This window comes from Schistocerca cancellata, chromosome 3 (assembly GCF_023864275.1).
Source record: "Schistocerca cancellata isolate TAMUIC-IGC-003103 chromosome 3, iqSchCanc2.1, whole genome shotgun sequence".
NCBI lineage: Eukaryota > Metazoa > Arthropoda > Insecta > Orthoptera > Acrididae > Schistocerca > Schistocerca cancellata.
In genome coordinates this window covers 920,431,803-920,452,692 of record NC_064628.1, presented here as the reverse complement: position 1 = coordinate 920,452,692, position 20,890 = coordinate 920,431,803, and the positions used below count along the sequence as shown (strand labels likewise).

Here is a 20,890-nt window from a genome sequence, read left to right as displayed (position 1 = left end):
GAGGTTGTTAAACTGGTGTATCTAGTCTTCGGAAGGGAATAGTTGCACCCTAGAATGAATGTTGAAAGCAGTGTTTAGCTGTAAACTCGCACATTACTGCCTGCAGAGCCAAAACAGATGGCGCACAGACGGGCCTCTTGTCGTCGATGACCATGAGAAACGAATCACGAAAACTGCACGCCTTCAGAAAGCACGTATTGTACCTTTGTGTCAAGCAATGCAGTCCTTGAGAGCGACGCGTTTCTTTCTGGCAGCGCAACTATAGCCCAGAAAGACACACACACCATAATACGATACAAGATAGCTAAGGAAGGAATGGTGCTTGTATCTGAACAACACTGGTAAGCTGATATACAGACATTCGTTCGTTTCAACAATGTTTACGATGTTGCTATTCAAGCTGAAGCACCCTCCTTTCCTTAGCTATGTTGGATTACATACGAGGCGTGTTTTTTTAACGTTTTGAAATTAAAAGAAAGACGTGCTAAGATATCTCAATAATTTTATTTTTAAATGAAAGCCTGTACCGTACTATTCTACGTAATTTCCGTCAATATTGAGGCACCTGTCATAACGTTGTACCAGTTTTTGGAAACCCTCCTCATAGAAGTCTGCCGCCTGACTTGTTAACCACTGCATCACCACTGTTTTGACTTCGTCATCGCCTTGAAGACGTTGACCGCCCAGGTGTCTCTTAAAGTGCAGGAACAGATGGTAGTCACTGGGCGCCAGATCGTGGTTGTACGGAGGATGACCTAGAGTTTCCCATCGAAAAGATGTGATGAGATCTTTGATGTGATTCGCCACATGCGGACGGGCATTGTCTTGCAGCAAAACGATGCCCTTGCTCAACTTGCCACGTCTTTTCTTCTGAATTGAACGGCGCAAATTGAGCAACGTCCTACAGTAAGCTGCTGTATTGATTGTCTCATTACGAGGCAGAAATTCCACAAGTAATACTCCTTTCCTGTCCCAAAAATCTGTGCACATGATTTTCAGGGCAGAAATTGTTTGCTTAAACTTCACTTTTCTGGGTGAATCTGAATGTCGCCATTCCATGGTCTGTTGCTTTGATTCTGGTGTGACATAGGTCACCCATGTTTCATCGCCTGTAACAATTTGGCTTAAGAAATCATCACCGTCGTTGTGGTACCGCTCAAGGAAAGTCAATGCACTGTCTAATCGTCTGGTTTTGTGCACATCAGTGAACATATTCGGTACACAACGTGCGCACAATTTTCGGTAATTCAAGTGATATGTTACAATGCCATTCAAAACACTACAAGAAACAATACGAAAGTCATCCCGCAAGGAGGAAGTCGTAAAGCGTCTGTTTTCTCTCACCTTATGTCCACTTCCTGCACCAAACTTTCATTAACGAGGGAAGGACGCTCACTCCGTTGTTCATCACGCTCATTTGTGCGGCCATCTTTAAACGCTCTCACCCACTTTCTTGCCATTCCATCACTCATAATGGTTTCACCATAAACTGCACAGATCTCACGATCAAGATCGTTCGCATTTAGGCCTTTAGCACTAAGAAATCTTATAACAGCGCGTACTTCACAGTGGGCGGGACTCACGATTATCGGAGGCATCTTAAACATTCAGTACACAACATAAACAAGGAAGGATCAGACTGTAATGGCGTCAGTGCGTAGACAACAGATGTAGGTACCCAGTGCGCATGAGCAGAACGGCGACCGCAGCGCTGCGGCCGCGGTGTGGCAAAACGGTTGTTGTGGTCTTCAGTCCCGAGACTGGTTTGATGCAGCTCTCCATGCTACTCTATCCTGTGCAAGCTTCTTCATCTCCCAGTACCTACTGCAACCCACATCCTTCTGAATCTGCTTAGTGTATTCATCTCTTGGTCTCCCCCTACGATTTTTACCCTCCACGCTGCCCTCCAATACTAAATTGGTGATCCCTTGATGTCTCAGAACATGTCCTACCAACCGATCCCTTCGTCTAGTCACGTTGCGCCACAAGCTCCTCTTCTCCCCAATTCTATTCAATACCTCCTCATTAGTTATGTGATCTATCCATCTAATCTTCAGCATTCTTCTGTAGCACCACATTTCGAAAGCTTCTATTCTCTTCTTGTCCAAACTATTTATCGTCCACGTTTCACTTCCATACATGGCTACAGTCCATACAAATACTTTCAGAAACGACTTCCTGTCACTTAAATCAATACTCGATGTTAACAAATTTCTCTTCTTAAGAAACGCTTTCCTTGCCATTGTTAGTCTGCATTTTATATCTTCTCTACTTCGATCATCATCAGTTATTTTGCTCCCCAAACAGCAAAACTCCTTTACTACTTTAACGGTACTTACTTAAAAAATACGGCTCGTAGCAGTGGCAGCTTGTGTTAAGTTGTATCTGATATCGTTTTTGTGTAGCGTCATTTTGCTCTACATATGCATATAACATACCTGCACCTATCCATTTTACAAGATGAAGCTTTTTACAGACGCCATTGCCTAGTGGTTAGTCCAAGATGGGTATCGGATGGTATATGCTGGTGACGTAGAAGTCAGTAAGAGGGCGAAGCGACCTTTATAGTGTAGATTTTTGTACAGTGGTTTTGAAGTGTTTGGGTAACAGCATCAGGGGGGATTTTAGAAATGGATATGGAGGGCTGTTGATATGGTTTGAGGATTAGGTGGAGGGGAAGGAAGGAGGTGTCGTCGTCCACACTGGAGCAGGTGTCAGGGACACATCAGCCGTCTAAAGGAGATGGGATAAAGGAGACAGGACTAGAGATGGGGATCCGCTCTTGAACTAATTCATAGAGTTGAATCTTTCAAAGGAGTGAACAATCAGTGATTCAGAAAAAAAGAACGGTAGCTCCAAACGGTTCCCACGGCAGAGAGAAAGAGAGAGAGAGAGAGAGAGAGAGACGGAGCATATCAGCAGCGCCTCTGCTGGTCAGAGCACAGTGCACGCCGCACAACACAGCCAGCGCCGGCCTCTGCCCTGCTTCTACCTTGGCTGCCTGCATTGTGCAGTGCCCCATTGGATTTTGTGTTTCACATATGCCGTGCCGTCTCTGTGCGTCGTCTGCCGCGTGCAGTGTCGCACTCTGTTGGCAATCGTTTCAGTCGCACGTCCTGCCCTCTGGGCAGCTGATGCGAGCAACAGGACAGAGAGCCACCTAGCGGATAACATAGGAACTACTTGCAACAACCTGCTCGCAAGGGAACGGACAATTTGTCTCGGAGCGGGTGAGTTCACCCTCCCCCCCACCCTCGGAACTCGCCCGTTCAACGCTCACCCCACCGTCTCGACTCTAGCCAGAGCGTTGAGCAAAGCGACTCAGGTGTCACTCTGGTCGCTGCGGTCTCAGCTCACGCACTAATACAGCTCGCAGCTCGACCTACTCGACTCAGTGCCTCTGCATCGGAGTTCGTCCCTACTGGATATTGTTCTTCGTAGTAATACCGCTATGTATATTACATTATTATGTTATGTATACATCAATTGTTTTTATTTTATTTTTATTTGTTTAAACTGATTAGATTAGGTTCCTGATGACTCCTCTTACTATAGGATTTTTATTATGGACACTCGAATTTACGCTTTAATTACGAGCGAACCGATAAATGTATCGCAAAATGTGATACACCAATATTTTCCTTGTTTTATTCTGCGTAAGGCTATATGCAGAACTTTCGTTTTACAGTCAAATTTATATTTTGCGATTTTAGGCGTCTTCGGAAGGAAACGTTCACTTTAAAAATATATGGCTTGCGATGTATTTGTATGAGGTTAATGAAATTTTAATACATTATAGCCAAATATATTGTTAATGTAAATCTCAAGTTACGAAATTTTCCGATCACCCAAAAAACCACGATAGTGCAAAATAAATCAATAATCAAAAACTTTGTCATATCGTGGAAATTTCAATAAACAATACAAAATTTTTACTCATTATCTGTGTTCAAGATCAAAATACAGGTATAGTACTGGAATAAACCAAGTTTAAAGGGCAATGTGCCTTCCATTTATTTTCTACTGTAAATGAGTGGTGAGTCATGAAAAAGAGCTAATTCATTTCAGGGAGTGAACAGTTCTGATCCAATCTCTGAAAAGAACAGTTTTGCCCATCTCTAGACAGGACCACTTCTTGGGGCACACCGATATGCGGATGGAAGGTAGGATAATAGGTACTACTTACCTTAAGAAATGAGGGGCGTTGTGTAAATCTGGGCGTCCGCCTGGCTAGAGCTAGCAGCGTGCTTTCCGCCCCTGGAGCCTCGCCTGCTGCGCAGTACAGATGGCGGGCGTGCTGTTGCAGTCGGCTACACGACGACGGACGTGGTGTATCGCTGGAACCGGCAGCGCACGGTGGCCATCGCGGAGGACATGAAGCTGTCGCAGTTCGACCTGATCGCCACGCCGTCCGCCAACCAGACGGACGTCCTCAAGTCCGGTACGGCAGCCGACGGCCTCCCTCCCGCCATCTGCAAGTACTCCGCCGATACATTTTCTCTAGCCTCCGCCTGTCTGCGCTGCTGTGCGCCTTGTAACGCTGCCAGTACCCTCCTGTACTCTCCCCAGCAAGACTGCAAGCTGCTTTATCAGTACCGTGCAGCGATGACGCTGATCAACTTGATTACAACTTTTGGGGTTATAAGCCGAAATATGGCGTCTTGTTGTCCTTAAAAGGGCCGTTTGTTGAGAACTACTAGTTTCAATGATTATATAAAGTACAATCACCCACAATGCGACAATCTTCCAAAGAAGAAGGACCACTCGCCTTCACCCATAAGTGAACGCTACAGTCAGAATTTATCTTACAACGTCTACGACAAGACAACGACAAACTCCCGTGCGGAAAAAGGTAGGAACCCTCACTAGCAATGATAATCTCAGAAACAGGTATAGTACGGTAAGCTAACATTTCCCTAGTTTCAAAGGATTCCAAACCTGCTCTACCTGCATTGTTACAAGCAACGAAAGCTACGGTTAGCCATCCGTTACCCAAACTACAGGAAGAAGACACTTTCATTGAAGAAAAATTGAACCTCGCACCACAAAATAAAGTAGGTCCATTAATAAGAACAAAATGAGTAGTTTTACCAAATCCTCTAGTTTCATTCTTTTTACCCTTCGCAGAAGATGTCGAAGCACCTAGAGTGCCGTCCACATTGATAAGTTTGTTCTTATTAATGGACCTACTTTATTTTGTGGTGCGAGGTTAAATTTTTCTTTAATGAAAGTGTCTTCTTCCTCTAGTTTGGGTAACGGATGGCTAACCGTAGCTTTCGTTGCTTGTAACAATGCAGGTAGAGCAGGTATGGAATCCTTTGAAACTAGGGAAATGTTAGCTTACCGTACTATACCTGTTTCTGAGATTATCATTGCTAGTGAGGGTTCCTACCTTTTTCCGCAGGGGAGTTTGTCTTTGTCTTGTCGTAGACGTTGTAAGATAAATTCTGACTGTAGCGTTCACTTATGGGTGAAGGCGAGTGGTCCTTCTTCTTTGGAAGATTGTCGCATTGTGGGTGACTGTACTTTATATAATCATTGAAACTAGTAGTTCTCAACAAACGGCCCTTTTAAGGGCCACAAATACTACACATTGATCTTGCCAAAAGCCGAGAAGCGATTCTTCTTGGTGTTGTAGCTCCCTGGGGCACTCTGGGATGCTCTCTGGGATGCTCAATAGATGTCGAGCACAGTCTCTCGTTGGTAGATGTGTTTTTGGCGCGCGATTCAAACTGGGTTGGAGCAACACGGTGTTTTCACGACTTGCCTACTCGTCCCCTTGAAGTGAAGTGTCGTGGTCATTTTCGTTTATAGTCGCTGGACCGCTGAGAATAATGGCGTACTTTTGTTAACGACATGTGGAATTCAGTTGGAGCCACACAAACAATAACAGCGGTACAGCATCTATGTTTGATCAAAAACAGACGTGTCCTTCGTTGATGCTGAGATCTGCCACTGCAGACTTGTCGGTTCGGCAGATACGAAATGGTTCAAATGGCTGAGAGCACTATAGGATTTCTGAGTTCATCAGTCCCCTAGTCGCCAAGAAAGCCTGCATTTCCACTGAATAACTTATTGTCCACCATCCAACATATGTATAGATGTCGCGGTCTGAATTACTTGAGGTACCTTGAAAACTGGCAAGCCACTTCGCGTGCACCTTTTCGTTTAGTAAGACAGTAACACTGCAGCGTACTGGTTAGAGAACTAGAATGGGGCAAAATACAGTGATAATGCTACAGAGGTTAAATGGATTACACTGGCTGTATGTACTAACTTCTAACTAACTTCTATTCAAAGAAATATAACAAAGAGCAGGTCTTCTTTGTATTTCTCTACTCTTTCCGTGAGTTCGTAGGAACGGGAAGAATGCTGGATCTGGGACAGGCAGGGCAGGGACCGACGTAATGAGAACAGCGGCCCTCTGACATCGGCACAGGCTGGCAGCCTCTCGTGTTGTCTCCATTAAAGTCGGCGCGCCAGAGCAGCCACGAGGAGTGTCTGATACTGTGCTTTTATGACCGAGTCCTGCCCTGCAGCGGAGTTGAGCTCAGGAAAGGGGGGACTGCCTGTGCGAGACCACCAGCGTCACTTGCTCTGAAGAGTGCCTTCGGTAGACAACAGACTTACATTCTACCAACGAAACATGGCTGGAGCCCAGCCTCAGGCACAGATTTTTACTTTTAGAGGACGTCTGATGCAAGGCTAGTTGCTGGGCGCGAAAACGAGCGACTGGCAAAAAAATATTTGTGATGTCACGAAGATGAAGCAGAGAAGATAAATTTTTGATAGAAGAAGGGCAAATCGAAAAGTCATTGGCTTTTTATCGTGGCACATTATTCCTGACGGGATTTTTGTGTATGAAAGCATCTTGGAATTGGCCAGCTGAATGTTCATATTCAGCGATTGGCGGGCGTGACCCATTTGACAGCAAAGAATAGAAGGCGATGCGGTTCAGCTAAAAGTCTAGGAGTTCGTAGAGAAAGGAGGAAGTGTGCGAATCCCGTGTGCAGCAGTAACGTTCCATCGGGGATGGAGAGCTGCGCGCATTTGGCACTCATCTTACTAGACTTGCAGAGTCCCGAGTTCATACCAGTGGAACCCCAACGCTTCTCTAGTGCCACACAGGCACATGCATGACGGTGACGTTCCATACATCTCACGCTGGTGAATGCAGTGATCATAATAAGCTGCACCGACATCGTGGGACAACTCTTGGTGTGGATTTGCTGCCGGCCGGTGTGGCGGAGCGGTTCTAGGCGCTTCAGTCTGGAACCGCGCGACCGCTACGGTCGCTGGTTCGAATCCTGCCTCGGGCATGGATGTGTGTGATGTCCTTAGGTTACTTAGGTTTAAGTAGTTCTAAGTTCTAGGGGACTTATGACCACAGCAGTTGAGTCACATAGTGCTCAGAGCCATTTGAACCATTTTTGTGGATTTGCTCAAACCATCGCGATAATCAGTCTGAAGTCCAGTATTGCTTTAGTAGATGCATGAATTTCTTAAATAACTAAGGTCACAGTTACTGTATTTATTTACGTAGAAGTGCGTGAGTAATTTTCGGGAGATCAGTTCCATCTAAGGGTTATATTTTCTTGTTTGTGCAGGGAAGGCTGTAAACCAATAAGATTACTTGGCAGAATTCATATGGGGGATATTTGTACAGCCAACTGATGTTCTTAAATAGCCAGATCCGCTGAATGTGTGTTTTAATTGAATACAATTACGTGTTAATTCAGAGCTTGTTTCTGTTGTCACCTTCCATTCGTATCAAATTTATCTCTTTTTAATTCTACACTTTAGGATCCACAGCTGGGGCCGTGAATTCGCCACGTTATCCGTTCCATTGCGCACAATAATTACAGCTTGTGTTTTAAAGACGTGTCCGGCTCTTAATTAACTTTCCCGGTCAGGACAGATATTCTTACAAGTTAGGAGTCTTGCAGCCTGTCGACTCTCTTCCCTGGAATTGCAGCGATGCCCTGTTTCTTGTTACCTGCAGTGCTGTGTCTGTCTCGTGGTTTCTTGACCTACTGGAACTTTCAAACTACGTTCGAGAACATCTTTGGTTGAATATGTGGGTATTATGGTATGCTTAGTGCAGACCACTTCTTTTGTGTATCTCACTTTAATTATTCTCTTGTCTAATTCAGAAGGCTGTGGAATATTAACGATTAATTGGAAGACATGCGGAATTTGTGCAGTTACCTCGCTAAACTAACAGACAAAATTCTTCGCCTATTTTACTTGCGCGTATATTACAGACGGAGCTGTCTAAAGTTGAAAAATTTTCTTAATATTTATGCTTTCGCTAAATGTGGAGGACACAACTCTGTAACATTGCGATCTGCTTCCGATATTTCTGAAGGCCAACGATCCACTGACTCGATTTCTGTCGGTGTAACTTAGAAATGCATTTTGTACGTCTTCGGAATCTCTTGTTAGTGACCGGTTTCACGATATGGTCTCCACTTAATATTGCTAAATTCTATTTATTATGAATTTCCCATAGCAGTGTAGCATTTTTTCAAGATTTTTGAGACTGTCTCTGAGATTTGGGCTTTTAAATAATGAACTTTTTTAAATGCGCTTACATTCGTGTCGTTAGCTGATCAGAGTGTGAGGCTGCTACATTAGTTACGATCAGCGCCTACTTTTCACAAAGTACTTTCCTACAGGGGCCGTCTACTTCCCCAGCCAGTGGTCTATACCGCTACACTCCAAAGATAGCTCGTCCTGACCTCACAGAAGACAACTTGACCAAGTGAAATAACGTATACTTAAAAAATAGGAAAGGAAGGTCTCACTTCTGATGTAAACGTCAAAACGTATTATCGTGTTATACACACACAGCAAAATACACACACACGTGCAAGCACCCACCCACACATACACACACAAACACACACACACACACACACACACACACAAACACAAACACACACACACACACACACACACACACACACACACACACACACACAAAACAAATGAATACACCAAACCAAGCACACATCACAAACAGGCGAAAGATAATCACACAGGGACAGTACGCAACACTACGCACCGAAAACACGCACATTTTGAACACCGGGTCTAAAGCGAAAGTGATGTTTGCGATGTGTTGAATCAAATGTGGGTGAAACAACACCGGAAACCGGCGAACTGGACGATTGAGATTAATGAACACATATCCAGGACCACACAAACATGGGCTAACATGCTGGTAATCGTAAGTAATATCGAAAGACAATTTCACATCACGAAATTTGTGCTAGAAAAGTTGATTGTAATCCAAAAACAAGAGAAAAACATGACAAAAATTAAACATAGCAACATATTGTAACTACCACATAATACGTTTACTATATGTATAAAAAGAAACATGTATTACAGGTCACTGAAGATGCTTTACAAGTGAAAGAAGCGAAATGCATATGGCAATGAACCAACTGTCTTAAATTAGTTGCATAGATGGAACATATCTCCACGAATTTTAAAGCAACTAAAGAATGACTGAAAACAGAAAAAAATGATGAAAAGATGTGTCTTCACAGTTAACTACCAGCATAATTTGTAGTATACTGATTATCAGACTCTTTGCAGTTATTGTAATCTACTGTTAGACAAGAAAAATAATTTAATGTAGGTGTATAGTAGTTTGAATTAAAATTTATTTTCTTTACATACTATAATTTTTGAAGTAGAGCATATGAATCTTAAATACAACTATTCACTGATTAACGGTAATTTTAACACAAAAGTTGTATCTTCCACAGCGAGAATGGAGCAACTAAATGTGGCATTTGATTATAGACGCCAACCTCCCCTGATCCCTCAAGCCACCAGTCTATGTATGTATGTATGTGTATGTATGTATGTATGTATGCGTATTTGTGTGTATAGCAGGCGTTATGGCTGAGCACACAGCACAATTTAATTATTGCTAATACTTGATTTATGAATCACGAAATAAGGCTGTATAAGTGTAATGTACAATGGTCAGACAGTGTTCGGAAAGTGTAACTTAATATGCAAAGGTTTTCCACGAGTAGACGTGGGCTCTGACCGTAATTTATTGGTGATAAACTGTCGAGTAAAACTGATGACATTTCAGGGCGAAAAAACGTGGAAAAAGGAAAGAAGCCTACGCGGCAGAAATTCATGAATGACGCACAATATCCTGAATCAAGAAAATCCAAAAAAGCGACAAATAGTATAGGCAAAATGGAATACGAGCAACCAAAATTATGTTGACAGAAAGTGCAAAGTGTCGAAGTAAGAATTGCTAAACGAGAAATGCAACAATGTAATAGCATACGTGACTACTGAAAGGACCTCTGTAGAAAAAATAAAGAAATATTAGTGAAAAGGAGAAGGAGAATTACGATCACTATTAGATGAAGCACCAATGCTAAGTAAAGAACGTAAGGTAGAAAGGCGGAAGAAATATAGAGAGAGTCTGCAAGTATGCGAAGCTAACGTATTTTATGACAAGAGAAGAGGCCGTAAACGCAAATGGGATAGGAGATACAGTGTTGAGAGAAGAATTTGACAGAGTACTCTCTGAAACACCTAAGATGAATGGCGGATAGGTGGCACTCGCTCAGAATTACTGAGGTTTTCTGGACAGCCAGCCATGAGAAAACTGTTCCACCTGGTAATTGGTATGCATGACATATGAGACAGACGATGAAACCTCAGACATAAAAAAGAATGTAATAATTCCTGTACGAAAAGAAGTGCTCACAGATGCGATTTTTACCGGAGACCCGGTTTAATATGTAGTGGCTGCAAGCTACTGACGCAAAATATTTGCAGAAAAATGGAAAAACTCGTAGAGGTCGATCTCGGGGAAAATCAGTTTCGGCTCCAGGTAAATGAGAAAACACGCGACGTAATTCTGACTATTCATCTTCTGGTTTTGCAGCCATGTTTTTCCGTCTTTACAGTTAAAATTATTGGGTATAGGTCCAGCTGTACACTGTTTTCTCTTTTTATCCAACCGTATTTGCCACCTCTGGGCCATCATCAGTGTGTTTTGTTTACTGAACAACTGCAAAAAATTAACATATTTTAGGTTGTAACGGATCTAACAAAATGAGGTCTGAACATATTTTTTAAGTACGTTTTTGTTCTCACCTTGATTTTACATTATATGGTAACATATACCACACGGTAACACATTAACAAATCCCTTCATCAAGACCTGTGTTGACGCAGATAAAATTCACATTTACAACGTTTGATTTGCAGATGACAAACTATCACTGCAGGATACCATACAGAAGTTCCTGCAAAACCATATAATGTGAAATCAAGGTAAGAACGAAACATGAACAAAATCTCTAGGCCTCATTTTGTTAGATCAATTACAATCTAAAATATGTTCATTTTTTACAGTTGTTCAATGAACAATACGTACTGATGATGGCAAAGAGATGTCCAAACATGTTTGAGTAACAAGAAAAACAGTGCTTTGCGTAAAAGTCGGACCATATATGCACTAATACTAATTCTGACTGAACTCCTTAGTCTGTAGCATCTTTCGCCATATTTTCCAGTGTACGCAGCTTTACCCGTCACTTTCAATATCGTTGTCCGAATTAGTATCGCACAGGTTGCCAATGTCAGTCTCCGATGTATTATCACGAAATGCAGCAGAGAGACCTCTCCTGGGAGCTACAGTTTTCTTCTGATGGATTGGTATGCTCTTCTGCAAAGCCTTAGATATCTCTTAGAAAGTTTTTCGTGGTGAAATCTGGGTTAGTGAGTGCTGCCGTTTCGGTCCTTGTATATTCTTTGTAGCGTTGCTAGGACCTGGAACTGGAGATATTCTGCAAATGAGTTTATTTGCTGTATGATATTGCATACTGAGTGTCATCTGAGTTCCTGGATCTTTCAGATAGAGGACTGCAGAATGTGGTCACTTCTTCCTTATTTAATCCTCGAATCCATCTCACGCAATTCGTTATGCCTCCCTTACATAAATGGTGAGATTCCTCTTCAGAGAACACTCTCACCTATCTCTACCAGCTATACGTGCAACGAAGCAGAAGCTGTTAAGTATTTTGTTCCTTTGAGCAAATTCATATGAAACTCTTCTGAGATCCGGAGGACCGATGTCATTAAACGCGACTGCTAACTTCATGACGTATCATGCAATTTCTGCTTCTGTACGGCGAACAGCGTTATGGGACCTATTCCCTTCTTTATTCTCTTTGGGAGGATACTGAAAAGACTTCTTTATTCTTTTGCCACTGATCTTAACAGATTGCCCATCTTTACAAGCCTTAATAGCATCTTGCAGCTGCTCCTGTGACCGTGTGGCCTGATTCGAAATACTTTCACGATTTCTCACCATCTAAATGAGAGTAAAGGAACGTAGGCTTCCGCGGCCGGTGTCATAGTGATTAAAATTCTTCTGGGTATAATGCCGCGTCATTGCTAAAAACTAATAACAATAATAAAATAAAACCGACGTTTCGGCCGAATTCCACAGGCCTTCCTCAGGGCACGACTGGTTTTGCATGGGGATAGGTGCTTCTATTTATTACAGACTATCGATGTATGACGTCTCTGTTGTGAAAACTTTTAATTCGCCCTTTAATACGATCGGCTAGTCATGACGTAAGGTAAGATGGAAAAAAGAGGCTATTCGTGGATGTCCATGTCGTCAATGATTGGTAGCTGTCCGCCAATCAGCATTCCGCTTCTGGTCGGCAAGTTCTCCTCCTGGTGTGCGCGGAAGTGGACTGGCAGTTGCTCTACAGCTGCTTGTGCAGGTACGTTCGTGCCCCCTGCAGCTTCTGCCCCGCGACCGCTCGCGGCCCGTTGGACCGGGATGGCCGGCAGCCAGGACGCCGGCAGTTTGTAGCCATCTTCTCTGTTGATGTTGTCAGGTTGCTTAACAATTTCGATCGCCTCCCGTATTTTGCGTTCTCGCATCCACGATTCTTTCGCCAGTAGTCTGGCTTCCTGGAACCTGAAAGGTTGTCCACAATCAGGGTGGTGTTCCCCTATCGCCGATTTGTTAAGTTGTAATCGTACATAGCGTTCGTGTTCTGCTACTCGTAAGCTGAAAGGCCTCCCTGGTTCTCCTATGTAGGCAGCTCCGCTATCACATCGTAGCTAAAACCAAAGGGAGCAGAACACGAGAAGAAGGCAAAGAAGAGGGGCTTCCACTGGTACACTTACCATATGTAAAAGGCGTCGGTGAACGGGTAGGCAACGTCCTTCGCCGACGAGGTTTCAAACCGATTTTTCGAAGCAGTCGTAGTATTCGCGAAATGGTAGGTTCCACCAAGGATGTAGTCAACTATCTTAACACTGCAGGTGATTACGAACTACGGTGCGAGTGCGGAGCTGCCTAAATAGGAGGAACAGGGAGACCTGTCAGCTTACGAGTAGCAGAACACGAACGCTATGTACGATTACAAGAATATAATAAATCGGCGATAGCGGAACACCACCGAGACTGCGGACAACCTATCAGGTTCCAGGAAGCCCGAGTACTGGCGAAACAACCGTGGATGCGAGAACGCAAAATACGGGAGGCGATCGAAATTATTAAGCAGCCTGACAACATCAACAGAGAAGATGGCTAACAGCTGTAGAGCAACTGTCACTCCACTTCCGCGTACACCAGGAGGAAATCTTGCCGACCAGAAGCCGAACGCTGATTGGCGGACAGCTACCAATCGTTCACGACATGGTCAACCACGAATAGCCTCTTTCCTTCCATCTTCCCTTACGTCAAGACTAGCCGATCATATTAGAGGGCCAATTAGATGTTTTACAACAGAGAAGTGAGACATCGATCGTCTGTAATAAATAGAAGCACCTATCCCCATGGAAAACCAGTCGTGCCCTGAGGAAGGCCGATGCAATTTGGCCGAAACGTCGGTTTTAGTTTATTATTGTTGTTAGTTTTTAGCAATGACGCGACATAATACCATGAAGAATTTTAATCACTAAATGAGAGTAAATTCGAAACCATTGTCACGTATACGGCTGACGGTCGTGGAGTCAATGCCGGTTGTGTTGACCGCTATAACCCCCACTTACATGCCATCACATATATATTAATTGAATCATTCCAATTCAGATTACACATCAAACTCTCTTGTTGATTTTATATATGTAACCAAGTTATAAATAACAAGTATTCTACAAAATTAAGAAGAATGCTCATATTTATCTTGGCTGAATCACACAGCCAGAATTGTAAGAAAATTGAAAACCTTTGCTTTAAAGCGGCACCACCACCTATTTCCTCCAGAGCTGTATTTTACTAAATTTGAAGATGAATATTGTTCGGAACGGGGCCAACCAGACTATCGACGTGAAAAATTATTCATACAAAATGATTACAGACTGTTTAAGATTATTTTCGCATGTCACTGCTGTGTCACCCATAGTCCAATGCCCAAGTATAAAAATTCTTAAATAACGTCAGCTATTAGCCAAGCCACACAGAAAACTATAGGCATACGTCCAAATGTAAAAACAGGAAGTCTAATTTGAGACTCATTTTGCACCGCAATGATTTCAAATTCTGTAACGTGTTGTTCACAATTTTGAGATATCAGAATGTTTATTGTTTCCAGAAAATTGTCCGTAACTTCTTTTAGTGCATTCAAAGCAATTTTCCCTTTAGAAGTTACAGTGGCTTCAAATTTTATGTCTTTAGACAGAGCTCTGGTTTGAGGACCCATGAAGATTCGTTCTTTGGGTTTGGCTTCAGACAGAGCAAGAAATTTGTCGCTGATAAATTTCAAACAATCACCGTCTTGGTGAAGAGCGTCCACAAATTGTCACATTACATCACGTTTTACACGAAGAGGTGACGAAAGAATTTTCTTCTAATCCACTAGCCTACCCCTTATTATGGAATTAGTACCTGGTGTCAAACTTTCTCTTTACAATATTTGTATCTTGCTCTAGTATCCAATTCACACAAATAACACACGTATTTTTGTGTATTTCTGTTATTGGCAAAATATCACTTTCTCATCTGTATACAGAAATTACTGATGTTCGACATATTTGATTTTCTCCTAAACATAACTCAAACTTCCATAATTCTCCTTAACCTGTACTGAGTGCTCAAGTGGGATCTGAGGACAGGGCATTAGCATTATGAAGCAGCACTTCCGTAAGGCTTCTTTTACTAGAATCGACAGATAGTTGCCAGTCATTTGGATCACAGTTAACAGAACCCTTTCTTTATTATTTTTACAGTAAACTGGATTTTTTTCGTGAATGAAGATCTGCAAAATAGATCTTTCTCTCTGTTCGTGTAAAAACACATCAGCTGCAGGTAAGTTGTTTTCCTGTAGTCTGGGACTTGACAGCTGAGCTGCATCCTTGGGATGATATGAATACCTTGCTATATCAGTTATTTTGGCTTATGATAATGGTTGTGCCGCTTCTAATGTTTGAGGAACGATCTAATCGGAAGCAAGTGACTATTGTGACCTTACTGTTACTGGCTGTTTCTGAAATAAGTTCAGACTGCTTATAGGTGGCTTGGATATAGGAATATCGAAGCTACGTTCCACTGATCTCATAGCAGATGGCAGGATCGGGCACATAATTCCCGTTTTGTTCTTTGCACTAAAGCCGCTGCACGTACAAAATTAACAGCCAGTACAGCGATTCTGAGGCTCACACCACACCACTGGTATTGCAGAACTGGGTGACTGTTTTGTCCAGTTTCATAAGTCTTCAGCACAAACACATGACACAGTACGAGAGGACCCAGCCTTGATTGAACTTCTAGTTTGATTCCAAAGTACGGGTTCTAAGCTTTTATTTCAAATGAGATTACGTGTTTTCTCTGCCATTTAACAATAAAACTACAATAAACATAGGAAAATGAATTTGGATTATTTACAGAATATCTCCTTTCCATTATCCCATAGTGAATTACGTATGTCACAGATAACAAAATGGTCGTATTTCTATGTTAATTTCTTGTTTTATAGAATTACTATTACGGTCTGTATGGATGAACTGAAACTACAAAAGTGGTGTAATCAGCTAAATATGTGCTGCCATCTGCCTTGAAACTGTGAACTAGTTCCTTTAGATAGATCTATTCCTGTTGGTGGCATTATTGTAATAGTGTAATGGTTCATGCTCACAGAAAAGACAGTCAAATAAATGAATATTGAAGATATTAATTTTGAAGGAAATGGTATGTGATACGACTCCATAGGTTTCATTAGCTTCGATACCACAATGTGGAGTTCCCAAAACCGTTATGATGAAAACTTAGACAGTCTACATCATTTTTATAAGCGCTAAGTCATTTTGTAAGCTACATTATTGTTTCACACCGCATTTTATGTACACAAGTAGGATAAATTTCAAACTGTGTGTCTCGGAAAGTGTTGAAAACGACTAGAAAATTTTCAAGATTATTCGAGATCGGGTCTTATGTATATGTCGTAAAACTTTAGTCTATTTGCTGTGCGTAGTCGTCTTGGAATCCGCGGCTGCATTCTCGTCCGCTGGTGACTCCGAAAATATAGTAAAAATTCGATTTTGGGTTTTTTTCCGAGGAACCACCCACGATCTAATGGTGCCTCCGTAACTCACACCACGCACACCGTGGACCGTAAGCAAAAAGAACTAATAGATTTGCTCCATTTACCTAAGCAGGAGGAGGTACGTAATATTTGTACTTTCATCCTGTACTGACACTAAGCCTATCCTTCCGTCGGGTACACAAATAGTCCTAGCGCAATGGCTATCCAAAACACTTGAACATAACGTTTTATCATTATGTAGCAACCACACCGGCTAGAGCCATGATTATATATATATAGGGTGAGTCAGCTAACATAACCGCTGGATATATTTCGTAAACCACATCAAATACTGACGAATCGATTCCACAGACCGAACGTGAGGAGAGGGGCTAGTGTAATTGTTTAATACAAACCATAAAAAAATGCACGGAAGTATGTTTTTTAACACAAACCTACGATTTTTTAAATGGAACCCCGTTAGTTTTGTTAGCACATCTGAACATATAAACTAATACGTAATCAGTGCCGTTTGTTGCATTGTAAAATGTTAATTACATCCGGAGATATTGTAACCTAAAGTTGAGGCTAGAGTACCACTCCTCCGCTGTTCGATCGTGTGTATCGGAGGGCACCGAATTACTTAGGGATCCAAAGGGAACGGTGATGGACCTTAGGTACAGAAGGGACTGGAACAGCACATTACGTCCACATGGTAACACCTTTTATTGGTCTTTTTCACTGACACACATGTACACTCCTGGAAATGGAAAAAAGAACACATTGACACCGGTGTGTCAGACCCACCATACTTGCTCCGGACACTGCGAGAGGGCTGTACAAGCAATGATCACACGCACAGCACAACGGACACACCAGGAACCGCGGTGTTGGCCGTCGAATGGCGCTAGCTGCGCAGCATTTGTGCACCGCCGCCGTCAGTGTCAGCCAGTTTGCCGTGGCATACGGAGCTCCATCGCAGTCTTTAACACTGGTAGCATGCCGCGACAGCGTGGACGTGAACCGTATGTGCAGTTGACGGACTTTGAGCGAGGGCGTATAGTGGGCATGCGGGAGGCCGGGTGGACGTACCGCCGAATTGCTCAACACGTGGGGCGTGAGGTCTCCACAGTACATCGATGTTGTCGCCAGTGGTCGGCGGAAGGTGCACGTGCCCGTCGACCTGGGACCGGACCGCAGCGACGCACGAATGCACGCCAAGACCGTAGGATCCTAAGCAGTGCCGTAGGGGACCGCACCGCCACTTCCCAGCAAATTAGGGACACTGTTGCTCCTGGAGTATCGGCGAGGACCATTCGCAACCGTCTCCATGAAGCTGGGCTACGGTCCCGCACACTGTTAGGCCGTCTTCCGCTCACGCCCCAACATCGTGCAGCCCGCCTCCAGTGGTGTCGCGACAGGCGTGAATGGAGGGACGAATGGAGACGTGTCGTTTTCAACGATGAGAGTCGCTTCTGCCTTGGTGCCAATGATGGTCGTATGCGTGTTTGGCGCCGTGCAGGTGAGCGCCACAATCAGGACTGCATACGACCGAGGCACACAGGGCCAACACCCGGCATCATGGTGTGGGGAGCGATCTCCTACACTGGCCGTACACCACTGGTGATCGTCGAGGGGACACTGAATAGTGCACGGTACATCCAAACCGTCATCGAACCCATCGTTCTACCATTCCTAGACCGGCAAGGGAACTTGCTGTTCCAACAGGACAATGCACGTCCGCATGTATCCCGTGCCACCCAATGTTTGGGACTGGATGAAGCGTCGTCTCACGCGGTCTGCACGTCCAGCACGAAACCTGGTCCAACTGAGGCGCCAGGTGGAAATGGCATGGCAAGCCATTCCACAGGACTACATCCAGCATCTCTACGATCGTCTCCATGGGAGAATAGCAGCCTGCATTGCTGCGAAAGGTGGATATACACTGTACTAGTGCCGACATTGTGCATGCTCTGTTGCCTGTGTCTATGTGCCTGTGGTTCTGTCAGTGTGATCATTTGATATATCTGACCCCAGGAATGTGTCAATAAAGTTTCCCCTTCCAGGGACAATGAATTCACGGTGTTCTTATTTCAATTTCCAGGAGTGTACATTACCATGAGTGATGAGGTACACGTACACAAGTGGTTTCCGTTTTCAATTACGGAGTTGAATAGAGTGTGTCCCGACATGTCAGGCCAATAGATGTTCAATGTGGTGGCCATCATTTGCTGCACACAATTGCAATCTCTGGCGTAATGAATGTCGTACACGCCGCAGTACATCTGGTGTAATGTCGCCGCAGGCTGCCACAATACGGTGTTTCATATCCTCTGGGGTTGTAGGAACATCACGGTACACATTCTCCTTTGACGTACCCTACAGAAAGAAGTCCAGAGGTGTAAGATCAGGAGAACGGGCTGGCCAATTTATGCGTCCTCCACGTCCTATGAAACGCCCGTCAAAAGTGAACCTCACCCCTCATGGTAATGTACATATGCGTCAGTTAAAAAGACCAAAAAAGGTGTTAGCATGTGGAAGTAATGTGCTGTTCCAGTCTCTTCTGTACCTAAGGTCCATCACCGCTCCCTTTGGATCCCTAAGTAATTCGGTGCCCTCCGATACACACGATCGAACAGCGGAGGAGTGGTACTCAAGCGTCAACTTTAGGTTACAATATCTCCGGATGTAATTAACATTTTACAATGCAACAAACGGCACTGATTACGTATTAGTTTATATGTTCAGATGTGCTAACAAAACTAACGGGGTTCCATTTAAAAAATCGTAGGTTTGTGTTAAAAAACATACTTCCGTGCATTTTTTTATGGTTTGTATTAAACAATTACACTAGCCCCTCTCCTCACGTTCGGTCTGTGGAATCGATTCGTCAGTATTTGATGTGGTTTGCGAAATATATCCAGCGGTAATGTTAGGTGACTTACCCTGTATATGATTCTTTCTCTTATTGCAATTCAGAAATTCAAAAATACTATTAAGTGGGATAAATATTACAGTCTGTGTTTTCACAATTTTTTTTGCTAAAGATTTATGAGCAGGTAAGATATCACATTCTTAGCAATTTCAGAGAAGTATCTTTTTCGTAACATACCCATTCAATCGAATAAGTTGGAATAGGTCCTACACACGTTTCCAACATTAGCAAGAGGGCAGCTGGCATTCCCCTCGCGAGTCTCTGACATCGTTCGAGAACGTGATTTTGCCAAACGCAGGCCGGGCCGTGGTGCAGCAGCAGGTCCTCTAGGCAGGCGGTCTGCGGCAGCCCTGAGTGCTGGAAAACCCAATTACCGAATGCAGCCCTGGAATCAGCGGCGACGTCCGCGACAGACCAGCTTTCCCTCACACCGCGTCTGCGACCTGCGTTGGACCCCGGGTCCCCTGCGCAAACTGGAGGGGTGCTGCTGCAGTGACCTACATCCTCCTCCTCTCCTGCACCCCCTACCCCACCACCCGCTCACTTCTTTCGTCGCAGGAAATGCGCTCTTCGCAGAAATTATTTCCCACTTCACTCTTTAGTTAGACTCTGTCTAGTAAATTAACGGGGAAATCATTAGTCGTTTTCGTATTACGACGGGTGTTCAATAAGTATTTTTCAACGCAATCTCCGTTCAGTACGACGAGCTAAGGCCGCCTTACTGGGAGGGCCTGCATGCCCGTGTGGTACCACCCAACTGGACGATGAACCTAAATCTCGTGTGACTAGGGCCTCCCGTCGGGTAGGCCGTTCACCGGGTGCAAGTCTTTCGATTTGACGCCACTTCAGCGACTTGCGCGTCGATGGGGATGAGTGTTCAGAGTTTTAGCTTTACGCGTGTCATCCTGTGTTTCAAAACCATCACCATCCCGGAGTGTCTGGATATACTGTTTCGAGCCGCTTACTGATTTAACGTAAGACCAGAACTTCCTAGGATTTTCTATCAAGTCGGTACACAGAATTTTACTTTCGAATTCACTGAACGCTTCACGCATAGCCCTCCTTACGCTAACTTTGACATCGTTTAGCTTCTGTTTGTCTGAGATGTTTTGGCTGCGTTTAAACTTGCAGTGGAGCTCTCTTTGCTTTCGCAGTAGTTTCCTAACTTTGTTGTCGAACCACGGTGGGTTTTTCCCCTCCCTAACAGTTTTACTCGGCACTTACCTGTCTAAAACGCATTTTACAATTGCCTTGAACTTTTTCCATAAACACTCAACATTTCCAGTGTCGGAACAGATATTTATGTGAGGCCGTGCGCTGTCATGGAGAAGGAGAAATTTGTATCCATTCTTGTAGCGACGAACACGTTCAAGTAGTTTCTTCAGTTTCTGAAGTTAGCACAATACATTTCAACACACAT

The 20,890-nt window shown here is 43.7% G+C and overlaps 1 protein-coding gene across 1 annotated transcript in view; it reads left to right on the top strand.

The window, feature by feature from the left end:
* The window catches only part of LOC126176653 (gamma-aminobutyric acid receptor alpha-like), a 308,835-nt gene that overhangs the window by 213,647 nt on the left and 74,298 nt on the right, over positions 1-20,890 (top strand). Inside the window, exon 5 of the mRNA XM_049923811.1 lies at positions 4,307-4,441. Coding sequence (XP_049779768.1) covers positions 4,307-4,441 — 135 coding nt within the window. The remainder of the gene's footprint in view (positions 1-4,306; positions 4,442-20,890) is intronic.